This window comes from Melanostigma gelatinosum (assembly GCF_949748355.1).
Source record: "Melanostigma gelatinosum genome assembly, chromosome: 13".
Lineage (NCBI taxonomy): Eukaryota > Metazoa > Chordata > Actinopteri > Perciformes > Zoarcidae > Melanostigma > Melanostigma gelatinosum.
The window spans coordinates 20,004,578-20,017,720 of record NC_136646.1 but is presented as its reverse complement, the minus strand read 5'-3'; the positions used below and the strand labels follow the sequence as shown (position 1 = coordinate 20,017,720).

The 13,143-nt window shown below is 45.1% G+C and overlaps 1 protein-coding gene across 3 annotated transcripts; it reads left to right on the top strand.

Moving 5' to 3' along the window:
* The first annotated feature begins 3,128 nt into the window (after positions 1-3,128).
* On the top strand, positions 3,129-11,543 carry pecam1a (platelet and endothelial cell adhesion molecule 1a). 3 transcript variants are annotated; one of them, XM_079281219.1, is made up of 15 exons: positions 3,129-3,262; positions 3,359-3,382; positions 4,893-5,186; positions 6,761-7,057; positions 7,150-7,410; positions 7,519-7,803; positions 7,948-8,244; positions 8,331-8,612; positions 8,868-9,006; positions 9,152-9,219; positions 9,321-9,374; positions 9,815-9,907; positions 9,993-10,049; positions 10,674-10,696; positions 11,243-11,543. In XM_079281219.1, the coding sequence occupies exons 1-15, from the start codon at positions 3,205-3,207 to the stop codon at positions 11,390-11,392; spliced, it is 2,382 nt and encodes a 793-aa protein (XP_079137345.1). In that variant the 5' UTR covers positions 3,129-3,204; the 3' UTR covers positions 11,393-11,543. The 3 variants fall into 3 exon arrangements, with proteins under 3 accessions (XP_079137345.1, XP_079137344.1, XP_079137343.1); XM_079281218.1 differs by having other exon boundaries at positions 3,153-3,262; positions 9,330-9,374; XM_079281217.1 differs by having other exon boundaries at positions 3,153-3,262; positions 11,246-11,543.
* Positions 11,544-13,143: the final 1,600 nt, after the last annotated feature.

The window sequence follows — 13,143 nt, the reverse complement described above, 5'->3', positions numbered from 1 at the left end:
GGACTCGTATAGCCTCAAAGCTTTGCCTTGTGGCAACACGCTCCCTGCTTCCTGCAGGCTGTTGTGCCAGAGGCAGAAACGTCTCCATGTTGTCCTTCATCCACAGTGTTTCCAGTCACCCTGCCCCCGATGTGAGGCGGGGGCAGCTCTCCGGGGACGCAGCTGGCTGCACGCTGTCAAAACACACCGCGCCCGAGAGGAGAGGATGGAGAGGGGCTTTTCAAAGTCAGCAGCAGTCAGTCGGACAGATCTGCAGAGCGCAAACACTCTGAAGGTGAAAGTCTCGCATACGTTAAAGTTCCGTGAAGTGGGTTTGAATCCACCCGCTTTTATTCACGTTTTTTTATTTGCACGTAAGAAAGACTTTGGAAAGTTAAAATATCTCAAAGAGAGTTTTTTTTTACGAGACTGTCGTCGCAAGACAAAGCAGCAGCATCAGTCATTTCAGTCGGTGCCTCAGAGCGACACATGCTTACATCCAAGTGAGGAAGTCCTCCAACTGCCTAATTGTGGCGGAAGAAAAGGAAGTCATCGTAAACAAGCGTTTTCTTTAATCGTCACCATGATGGCGAAGCTCCCCTAAGCTTCAGGAACGAGTCATTACAACCAAAACCTTGATGTTTGGTTGAACCTAGCCAAGTCATTTCTGTACACAAACAAATTCATTTTTCACACAGTAAGTTGTGCTTCTGTCCCACTTCCAATCCCTCTCTTTTGGTTTGTCATATTAAACCATTTGTTCCAGTATGTGTCAGATGAAACCGTGACTGCATGACTGCTCAGGCTACATTTTCCACTGAGCCTGAACTGATTGCTGAAGATTCTTTCCTCAGAGTAGAAAAACATTTAGCATCTTGTGTTTCATTATCCCTAAAACATTTCCCACAGGCCTAAATAATGCAAAAATCAATGTTTCACGCCGTCTTCAGACGCGTGTTGCAGTCTCGTATTTAATTCAGAAAGACATCAGCACAATTCATCGTCTTCAATTTGAACCTTTTCTTTTGTAATGCACACAGAAACACCGCTTGATTCAGGAAGCTGTTTCTCCAGTTGTCTCTGGCAGAGGCGATATTGTTTCTATTGACATGCATCATTGCGATGGTTGAATCTCAATATGCTGGGATCCATATTACAGTATGTGCAGCAGAGCCAGAACCTGTTTGGCAGTCAGAGAGAAGACATCCATCACGCCGCCGCCCCGGACCCAACGAGAACTGACGGTGTCAATGGCACCACCATGGCCGCCATCAATCTCCCCCTTCAATGCAACACACTCTTTACAGTCGTGAAAATACAGTCAACGCATGCAGGGACTATCATCCAGCAGAGTGAGTCAGCTCTAGAAGTGGGCTGCATTTTGAAGGAGGAGAAATCAAGCTGATGTGTCACGAAATAATTGCAGATCGTAATGTCAAGTTATCGCATCATTACCACTGTCCAGCGCTAACACCTCCAAACCAGCCTCTCTGCTCCACCGCTGAGTGTGTATCCAGAGGATGCAGAGTTAAACTCTAATCCTCTCTAATAAATGCATATTCGGAGGAAATATGGCGAAGCAGTGAGCTCAGTTCGAGGGGCTGCGAACGTTTTCCTGCAGTACTGCCCACACACACGTTTCAAAGGGAGACTTGTAGTTGGGTTTATTTATTTATAAATAATATCAAGCAATTGCGGGAGAAGTTCAGCAAAAGGAATGTGTATATTAATGCAGACCTTTGAGAGGACTCCAGAATACCTAATAACTGTCTGAATGGAAACATGATGGGAGCGTGTTAGCTTACTTTGAATGAACATCCCACCCTGAATACATACAAACCTTTCAAGTCAACACAAGTGTGTGTGTGTGTGTGTGTGTGTGAGTAGGTGTGTGTGTGTGTGTGTGTGTGTGTGTGTGTGTGTGTGTGTGTGTAGGTGTGTGTGTGTGTCAGAATAACATGACGGTCTCCCATCAAGGTCACTTCTGCTCTGTAGTCGATGAAATGCACTTCTGCACAGCCTGAAGACATATTTTGTTTGTAAAGATGTGGCACAGCTGAAAGTGACTGGGAGCACATATGCAGATGTGAGCGGACCGTCGTCCTGCTGGTCTTCAGCAGCTCTTAGTGGTCGCAGTGGAGGACTGCAGGACGCTGCACCGAGTTGCATACTCGCATCTGCAACTTATATACAAATGCAACCACGTTCTCGGTGTTAAAGTACGTGTGCATTTGTGACAACAGGAGCTGGAATTCCCATTGCGGTCTGTGATATTGACATTGTACATATTGCTTGTGATATTGTGGGACATATATGTGTTGAGTGCCTGATTCTCCAGAGGAACCACATAGCCTAAGGCTTTTAATTTGACGATGAAACGCATACACAACGATTACGATACTTGTTCTGAGATTAATCTACAACTGTCCAACCACAGTAGATTAAGTGCAGGATTAATATCTCAACCTGCAGCCATAATTAATCTGACTTTCCCTAATGTTGTGTATTCCTCCATAAATTGCCCAAAGACTTGGTCATAAATCATCTCCGCACGCTCTGCAGTTACTAAGATCTCAGTTTGTTTTCTGAAAAACTTGACAAAATGACTTCGGCCATTATTTTAGGGAGGTGACGATATATCACCCTAACCCTGTTCCCATGAAAAGGCTGGGAAGCTGGCCTTGGTGGGTGCAGCGGCCGACAACATCTGCGGGGGGGAGAGTGAAGGGAGAGGAGACGAGATAGCGCGCATATACACTCTGTTTTGTCTTTTTATTGTTGTTAGACCTCCGAACCATTCGTGGGGAAAGATCTCGATCCACTCCGCTGAATTTTGATTGGAGTGTCTGTTCATTAAATATGTTTTTAATACTTTAAGAAGTTCCATCGTGATTATTTCTCACAGAGAGGTTTAAAAAGATTTTTTTTTCCACCACGGCTCGGGAGGAATCGCTGCAGTTCAGCAAAGAATAAACACGTTAAATGCTCGATTCCTGAGGAAGTAACAGCCATTTCCTGCTCAGTCAAGCAGCACAAGGAGTGGGTATGATAAGACGAGGCCCCCCCCCCTCCCCTTCACCACCACTAGTGCCTGAAACACCACCCACTCCACCTCTCCCTTCCTACGGCCCTCCCTCATCCTTCTGACTGGCCCTTCTGGCCTCCGTCTTGTCGGCCACCGCAGCTGTGTTTGAATCTTACAGCAGTGAACCACCGTCACTCAGGATGGACTCCAGACCCCCCAACCTGCCGCTGCTGCTTCTCACCTGCCTCCTGCACTTCTGTAAGGACCCCAATGTTGTGCTAACAATGTCTCCTTCAGTTCAACCAAATGTTCAGACTCTCACTTCTGTTTCTCTCTCTTTCCCTCCAAACACAGGGCAGAGTGCCAGAGGACAGTCATGTAAGTAGAGCTGCATTGTGTATATCTGACTCTTGTGTAAATAAGTGGTCTACATGATTCTAGTTCCTCCAGTGTCGAGACAGTTTCAGGTTATCAGTCATCGCTATGGAGAAGAAAGCTATTTTTACCTCGCAGTTATTTTTGGCAAGATGGGCAATGTATCCTGCTCTCCTGGCCTCCTTGATATTTCAAAGTCTTCCGTGAGATCCACTGAAGATATTTCCAGTTGCTCAGGTGAAGCTGGGTAATCTTTCAAATCAGTTTGAATGAACCTCACACATTTTGAATAGCTTTCAAACAACATGTGTTTGACTCAAAATGCTTGTTTGGTTTTTTTGGGAAGCACACTTCTTGCAGAGAGTTAGAGGAATAGATTGATACGTGTGTCCGCTCAATAAACGGCAACAGCCAGCAGGCCATTAGCTTAGCTTAGCATGAAGCCTGAAAAAGTGTGGGGGGGGGGGGGGGGAACGGCTAGCTCAGCCTGTTCTCATTTCCAGGGCGTCAAATACCGACGCTTTGTGCCCCTCAGCCTCTGATACAGACACACAAGGCAACCATTAGCGTCTGTGTGAGATGCACTGGGCTTTCACGTGACTACAATGTAAACGCATCCACTTCATCATCAGACACTTTGAAAATGTGCGTGATGATGTATGTATGATGATGTATGTGTGAAGACTGAAAAAAACGCCGCACGGTGGGTGGAAGTGGAGGCTGAGGGGTCAAACAAACATGAGACTGAACACTTAGGAGACCAGTGTCCACTTTGTTCCCAGCGTGTTTGTGACGTGTTTACTTGTGTTACGCTGTTGACATCTGACTGAGTTTGTATAGTTATTTTAAGCCCAAACATGATGTTTATTCCTATAAACAGTACTCAGTGGTTTTGCTGCCGAAACCAAAGCAAGGGTTTTTGTTTAAATTCAAAACTGTGTTTACTGCAACCGTACACTGGGCTACCCAACGCGTTAGACCAGCACCTCTAAAGCTCACCAATGAACCTAAAGTCTGTGACTTCATATTTAGCATAGAGTGGCATCAATATTCTCTTCTAACTATGTATTTCCACAGCGTACCAGTTCGTCATTTACTGCCTCAGTCACTCTCCATCACTGAGCGCACACTAACCCGCAGTACTTTGAGGATGTGGACTGTAAGTGATTGTTGAGGCAGGTTACACAGTGCTGTTGCTGCAGAGGGAGAGCAGGAGCTGGGATAAATCAACACAGCTCTCCCAGTGGTGGTGGTGGGGGGGGTGAGGGGGGGTCAGACGCTGTTTGTTGAAGCCCTTTCCTTCCTTCAGCAGCTCCTGCTTTCTAAACAGCAGACTGGCGGCCAGGGAGTGCCGTCCTTCAGACTTCACCTTTATTATTATGGAGAGAATAACAGACCCTGACTGGTGGATTGTGTTACTTTGTCCCTCAGACAATTATTTCTTTCTCATGCATGTTTGTGTGTCTGTATGTGTGTGTTTGTTTGTGTGTGTGTGTGACATTTGGACCTACAGCGTACACTATAGACACCGTTGACCTTACACTCCTACCCAGCAGCACAGTTCAGAGCGGGACACCGGTGACCCTGCGCTGCCAGGTCAGAGTCAGTCATGACAACATCCCTCACCTGAAACACGCTTTCCAGCTCAGACAGGACGACGTCCTCGTCTACTCCTCCACCACCAAAGAAGACTCCATCACATATGAACTCGACCCGGCCAGGGCAGCTGACTCTGGGAGTTATGAGTGTCGAGTCACAGTCGAGGACAAGAGCAAATCCAGCTTCGGCAAAAAGCTCGACGTCGCAGGTAGAGCTCCATATTGCTACAATAGATGATTTGTTTTTATTTGATTACATTTGCTTGTTGTTATTGCTCTTGTCTGACAAGATAGTGTAACATGAACAAATGTGATCATAAAGCTGAAATTCTTCCATATATCAGCATGTTTGGGGATGAAAAATCAACATAAACTCGTTGGACAAAACTAGTGGTGTTTTGTTTTTCTCTTCAGTTGATGAATTATTCACAACACTGTCAGGCGTTTTCCACAGCGCGACAGATTTAAGACTGACGTTCCGCCTTCTCCAGTAGAAGAAAAAAACATTTTCAGACGTTCTTGAGTTAAATATCAATCACGGTGAAGATTCTGGCTGCATTGTCATTTTGTAAAAAGTTATGCCGCAACTTTTAAAATACGCCCTCGGTGTTGTGTTCAAGGAGTAGGATGTCTGAAAAGGATAAAGAATAAGCAAACATACTATAGATGCAGTAAAAATAATAATTAGAGTTTTTCATTTTTATTATTTGAATGTTAGAACCCTGCAGCATAACAACAAGGTTAATGGCTAAAACACAAACCCATGGAAATGGCATTTCAATTAATTGTTTTGAGAAAGTTGTGGCATTATACCGACTTTTCACGCCTCATACGCAGGCAGCTCATGTATATGTGTAAGGCAAGGCAAGGCAAGTTTATTTGTATAGCACATTTCAACAACAAGGTAATTCAAAGTGCTTCACATAAAACCATTAAAAGCATCAAAACATAAGGCAAAAGAAAAAGGAGATTTAAAAACAATTAAGAACATTGCATTAAAACAGTTTTTAAAAAACCTTCAAGTAGGATTCAAACCAGTTACGTGCTGTGCCAGAGAGTCCCACCCAGATTTTTAGTCTTTCTAGGAGTATGGCATGGTCGACCGTGTCGAATGCAGCACTGAGATCCAGTAACACCAAGACTGAACTTCTGCCATTGTCTATGGTTAAGTGGATGTCGTTGAAAACCTTAACAAGAGCAGTTTCAGTGCTGTGGTGCTGTCGAAAGCCTGACTGGAAAACATCAAAGCAGTTATTTACGGTCAAGAAGTTGGTCAGCTGTTGGAAAACTGCTTTTTCAATTATTTTACTTAAAAATGGGAGGTTTGATATTGGCCTATAATTTTTCATCGTTGCGGAGTCTAAACTAGCCTTCTTTAGGAGCGGTTTAATAACTGCAGTTTTTAGGGCTTGTGGGAAGACACCTGAGAGAAGGGATGTGTTTAGAATTTGTAAAAGATCAGTGGTCATGCAGTTTGAAATATTTTTGAAAAAGTGTGTTGGTAGAATATCCAAGCAGCAGGAGGATGACTTCAGATGTTGTATAATGTCTTCTAGGCTTCTACGGTCGATTGAATGAAATTGTGTCATGATATTTGAATGGATGTTATTCAGAGATCGGGACAACACATATCCTGTGGTTGGTGTGGAGGCACTGACTGCTTGTCTAATTTTCAGAATTTTGTCAGTAAAAAAGGAGGCAAATTGATTGCATGCCCAGGTGTACTATTATACCCGAACAAACAGTAATGGCTTTACTTCCTCTTGGCTCGTCCTCTCCTCAGGCCTGCAGACCCCCGTTCTGTATTTGAATAAGACTTCACCCTATGAGAGTGAGGAGTTCACAGCCACCTGCAGTGCTCCAGAAGAGAAAGGATCCCTTATCTTCAGGTTTTACCAGAGATTAAGGGACGGAGCCTTGGAGAGGATAAAGCAGACAGCGTTTACGGGGAACTCATCAGAGACCACACTGGTCCTGAGGAGTATTGGAGGCAGCACCCTGTACTGTGACTATGAGGTCAATTTGGTTTCTGGGTCGAGACACTCCAACCGCAGCAACGAGATTCCAGTGATCGTCAAAGGTTATTAGTTCAAGAGCTGATATGTCTCCAAGAAAAGATCCCATTGCTTAAAGAGGCTTGCGGGATTGACTCTCCCGAGTTGTGTCTTGCAGAACTCTACATTTCCCCGATCATGAACGTGCTGCCCTCGACAGATGTCTACGAGGGTGAGATAATAGAGGTGGTCTGTAATGTGGGGAGCGAACTGAAGAACATTGACGTATTCCTGACGAGGGACAGGAGGATCCTCAAGAAAGCCCCAGCCAGCCTCAGCCATCGGTTCACTGCACAAGAAGGCGACTCTGGGAAGCTCGTGTGCAAGGCAGAGTGGGGCAACGTGCAGAAAGAAACGAATCAAACAATCACAGTCAAAGGCAAGGACTGGATAACTTTGTCATGAAGTGTCTCTTCTATTTTCATGATTAAAAAGTATACTCCATATATTCATTGTATAATACTTGATTTCTGCTGTCCCACTTCAGAGCTCTTTTCAAAGCCACAACTGACTGTGAATCCCACAGACATATTTGAGGGTGACCGCTTCAAACTGACCTGCTCTGTCTCCATCTATGTTCCTGAGAGGATCAGCAATGAAAGCATGCAGTTCTCCATCTACAGAGATACTGTCAAGCTCACCAGTGCAGAGACATACTTCACTGTGGCACAGCCTTCTGAAAATGGCAACTACACCTGCAAAGCCCAGGCTCTCCATCTCAGGCACAGACCTGTAGAGAAAGAAAGCCATGCAGTTGTTGTCAAAGCAAAAGGCGAGTCATCAGATGCATGCTGACATCAGCATTTAGCTGCAAGTACGGCCTCACAGAGCTGCTAGCGTGGCCGTAGACTCGTGTTTATCTTTGCCTTGTTCTTTTCTCTTGCAATGACTAAGCGGCTAATTGTCTGATCCCCAGTTCCTGTTTCCGAACCCATGCTGAGTGTGGTGGGGGGAACGCTGGTGTTGGGAAAGCGCTTCCAGCTGCTCTGTCACAGCGACAGTGGCACACTGCCCATCATCTACACCCTGAACAGCCCTGACAGGCTGGCTAAGAGCAGCGTGGTGAGCAAGCCCGGGGAGGAGGCCATATTTAACTCCTCAGCCATCTACAAGACTTCAGACTTAAATAACTTTCTGTGCCACGCGACAAACGGTGAAAACAGGCCTCCTATGAGAGGAACAGGGCAACAGCTGCTACGTTCAACCATTATAGGTGTGTTGGATGACGACTCATTGACACAAATTGATGTTAACATGCTAAAAGAAAGGCTGGTCTAACGTGCATTTAACTCCACGCAGAGCCTGTCTCGAGACCAGCGTTGATCGTGCAACCCGGTGCGGGGGACGTCTCCGAGGGGCAGGACGTGACCCTCGTCTGCTCTGTTCAGAGAGGCTCTCTTCCCATCAGCTTCACCTGGTTCCACACTGAGACGGAGGGCGCTCTCTTCTCCCAGACCTCCAACAATCTGAAGGGATCCTACAGGATCAGCAACGTGAGAGGAGAGCAGAGAGGGGAATACTACTGTGTGGGCAACAACCCGGCCAACGTAGCCAAACAAAGCCTCGCCGTCATGATCGGAGGTGTGTTCTCTCTTCAGTTCACAGCAGAGGTGATGGTCATCGATGCCTGCCTTTGTCAGGACCGAGTAGCGTTTAAGAGAGTATGGATGTTTTGTAAAAAAAAGTGAGGACATTTGTGTGATAAAGTCTAAATGTGTTATTGGATAAAATAATCAATAAATACTTGATTAAATGATGGATATATGTATACGTGAAAGGTAAACTTATAATATAATTCATACCCATCCGTATATTTCATTTAAATGTATTCTGCAGTGAAGATGGCTGGCTGGAAGAAAGGTCTCATCGCTGTTTTTGTCTTGTGCATCCTGCTCATTCTGGCACTGATCCTCATTATCGCCTTGAAAAGACGCCTCCTTCTATTCAAGAGGAAGAGAACTGGCGAGCTGTCGGTGTAAGTAACACTGCTCATGTTCTTACCGGACATCTGTGTTTTGAAAGTGAAGCAAACTTCAGTAGCAAGAGTAGGTATGGTGGTGACGCCCGTACGGTTTCCTGTTTTAAGAAGCTGATTGTGTTTTGCGTCCACCTCTTCTTAGGAAGTCAGCCAGCACCAAAACGGAGCGGCTGAGCCTCACCCAGGCGGCGGTCAACGAGGCTGCCAATGGTAAAAAGTCTCTCATGCTGATTGAAATGCTGAGCTGCAAATACGAGTTGGTAAACTAGTTTTCAACGAGTCTGGTGCTATTTTTTGTCCTCTCTGTCTAGTCACTCCAGGCATGATTGGAAAGAGTGTTTGGAGTGAACATGCATCAGGCTCGGGTGAGTAGTATGTAGACCGTTTCCCACGAAAAGAACAAAGCTGTGTTAGTCTGTCGTCAATTATTTCTGCCCCGAAAGATGTAAATCTTTAAAGAAAGGGAACAGCCTTCCCTTTTTTATAAGTTCCTGCGACAGCTGGTCACTGTAGTGTTTAGCAAACATTACTTGAAGAGGAGTAAATAAAGTGTCTGTGGGGGACTATTTTCAGCTGCGGATTAATACACATTTGGTGCACGAGTGAGTATTTTCAGCTACAGAGCAATGTGTTTGGGATTAACTCAAGATGCCAGTGTTAATTTAACACATGTACACAAAGTATATAGAATATCACCAGCATTATTGTTTAAATGTTACCTACTTTGACTGCTGCACTGTTTGATTTGAAATAATATGAAATGCTGTGAAGTTTCACTTCAGCTTAGTACTGTATTGTACTGCAGAGTCTGACGACCAGAACAGTGTGAGCGCTCCAGAAAAGCCGCCAGAACCTCAATACACCGATGTGCAGACCAGACAGGCCGATCCCAACAGAGGTGAGGCTGCCTCTGAATTCATCAGATTAATCATTTTGAAATGAAAAACACGGTCTTGAATAGGTGTGTTTTGTGTTGTCGACAGCTCCGGTGAAAAAGGGCACAGACACGGTGTACAGCGAAGTGCGGACGTCCAAGCAAGGTACGACTCACATCCTGCTCTTCGCTCAAATCCCACTCACGTTATGCGGTGAGAGAAAATCAGGCCACTCGCTGACGTTTGAAAAAGAAAAAGCGCCAGGAAACAGGATCAGCTCCAACTGTAAACATCTGCATTGTTCGTGAAGGAATGTCCCATTAAAACAGAAGGCCCAGTCGCCAGGTGTCCACTTCCTGCTATCGTCAAAGAGAACTTCCTGTTCCAACAATCAGAGCCAAACAGCATGTACATCCGCTCAGACTTAGTGAGCAACACTCCATTGTTCCCTACTGGTGGGGGAAACTCTCAACCATTGTTCAGTCATTGGCTCCTAATAACTGCTACCGGTTTAAATGTCAGCTGTAGTGATGCAAACAATGATGCAGCAGAGTTAGAGGACAACACAATATAACACAGCAGGCATGTTTTTTACTCCGTGTGCTCTAAAGGGAGACTTGCTTGTAGATAAAGACTCTGTTAGCACAAACAAATTAGCGTGAATGTGTGCGACATGATAAGCTCACAGTTTCCTGGCTGTTCATGGAGCGCTGACGACAATACAAGCCCTCCTTTAATCCTCAGACTCCTTTTGTTTCCTGAGCTTGTCCTCTGGCTTTGTTTTCGCAGGTGTTCCAGAGCAGGCCGATGCTGTAAGTGGAAACACACGCACACAAACACATCACTCACACACTCGTGAATCTGTTGCGTCTTTGCTCGGAGAACTTTGCAATTTGACACAAATATGTTCAATTGTTACACTTCGATGAATGAATTCCAGTGAACTGGATTAAAGTCAGTTCACAGGAGGTCAGCTGAACACTGTCTACAGAAACTATCTGTCTAACATCAGCAGGTTGCAACCACAATGTTGTGAGCATGTTAGCATGTTGATGTTAGCATTTATATCAAAGTGCCACTGTGTCTAAGTCTCATGGAGCCTCTATGACTAGAAATTAGGGCATGTTCAGAAAATAGTGTTGCCCAATACTTTGAGTAACTACATATGTTTGCTTTGTGTCTCACATTGTGAAAAACTGTAGCTGTTGCTGTTAAGATATTCTCGATGCTATATTCATTTCTGTGCAAGACGAATGACTTGACACACAAACACGTGCGTCTCCATTCGACACAGTGTGCAGTGGTCTTTCAGCCGGTGTCGGTCCGTGCCTTTCTTTCAGTGTCTTGGTCCCTCTCAGCAGGGGTCGGTGGAGTACGAGCAGCTGAATCATGACACGGATCACCACGGTGACCGCGGTAACCATGGTGACCACAGTGTCCAGGATGCCCACATAGATGAGATCGACATGGACAATGTTCACATCGACACCGATGACCGCGGGAAATGAAAACACGACCCGACGCCCACCAAGAATATTTATTCCTTTATTTATCCGGCTCGTTAATGCAGCCGGAGTCTTTTGTCCTGAAAGACCTGAAACAGCTCTGAGCATTTATGTACTTTTTGTATTTTTGTAATGCTTTGCGAGGAGCATCTCACCCTGTAGATTCACTTGCTTTGCCTTTTGAAGGGCAAATAAAATGTTTTTGTGAAGTGACGTGTTTCTCTGTCCTTTCTCTGGTGGTTTTCTTTGCCCAGACGCACAGAGAGGATGTGAGTTGCAGCCACAAAGGAAAAGACATTCAACTCTATATCCTTCCACTGGTGTCAGTGGTGACAGCATCCAAATAGAAAGAGAGCTCTTTGAAGTGGAGCGCAGTAGTGATGCTGCAGCTTTAGTGGTGGGGTTGTGACTGCATTCAAAGACTGTGTGAGAGTCGGTGTATAAACAATGAGAGGACAGACTTCAGCGTGGAAACTTAGTGCCACCTGGCTGTCAACCGCCTCACTGCGAGAGGACGGCGCTCACCGTGTTGTCACAGCATCAGTTTCCTCACAGATATCCATTTCATGTTCCATTATCTTATGTTCCATGTTCCATTATCATAGCTTTAATTGAACGATATTACATGAACGTATTCAAGGTCTCCATACACCAGGTATGTTCAGCAGGCAGATCTCTTGCTGAACTCCACACAGCAGAGGAGGAGAATGCACATTCATAATCGGCATGAACTCTTTAAGTCACACTTTGAGAACATAACGTAACAACATCTTAGAGTTATATGTCAGTGTGTTTGATACGACCGCAGCTACCAGTTACTTACGTTGCTTTAACTGTTGGTTACTTTTTTAGATTGATTAATTCAGCCTATAGAATAGTAAATGGCTAAAATAGTAAATTCTCAAAACCCTGGTTGACTTCTTCAAATTGTTGATTTGTCCAACAACATGATCACTTTACTTGTGTCTTGCTTTTGCTTTCAAACTGACTTAAAGGATTCATTGTTGCTGATTCATTTTCCATTGATTGACCAACAGTCAGTCTTAGATCTTCATGAATACACATTTTGTACGAGCACTTTCCTGCAATGCTTACAGTTATTTCTTAGTGAGTGCAAAGCATCTCAATAATCTTTCTTCATGTCCTATTTTAGAATTATTTTGAATGATTGTTGTTATTCTTTAATTTGGCTTTAGAAACGTATCTGACCTTTTACAAAGACCTGTGGGCGTGAAGAGTGTCCTTGTGACATTGTGCACCTGTCAGCAGGTGAACTGGGGCTAGCGGAGCACATTACAAAGCTGCTGCACCTGCATTCGAGGGCATACGTTGGCTTCACTCAGTACATGGCAACTGCTGTCGACAGTCTGGATTATGAGGATCTGCGTTTTGACAGGAAGCTCTTATAGGAACACTGAACAGCAGATAAAATCCATGTGGGAGTCTGTAACACCTGACACCAGAGCTAACACCGACAGCCTGCCACTGGCTCTCGCGCTTTCATCTCCATTCTTAGAACCGACCAACGTATAGATTGTTCATCTTCATGATCTGCCTGCCTGGGGTTTCCTCTTGCTTCTGTGTGTTCACAGAACTGCCTGATCTCTCCTCCTCGCCCACCTCTGAGCTTTGTTCACCGCTGCAATTGTGCTTCACGAGTGTGTGCACAATATGTTGACGGCGGGCTGGGCTACAATATTTCCAGGGTTTGCACCATTGCCTCAGGCCTCCCAAAGCTCTCGCAAGGCAAGGCA

Bases quoted from the DNA above. Each gene is read 5' to 3' on its own strand.
- pecam1a (XM_079281219.1), top strand. From the start codon at position 3,205: ATGGACTCCAGACCCCCCAACCTGCCGCTGCTGCTTCTCACCTGCCTC. The intron at 7,058-7,149 runs GTTATTAGTTCA...TGTGTCTTGCAG, and splicing joins GATTCCAGTGATCGTCAAAG to AACTCTACATTTCCCCGATC. The intron at 7,804-7,947 runs GCGAGTCATCAG...TCTGATCCCCAG, and splicing joins AGTTGTTGTCAAAGCAAAAG to TTCCTGTTTCCGAACCCATG.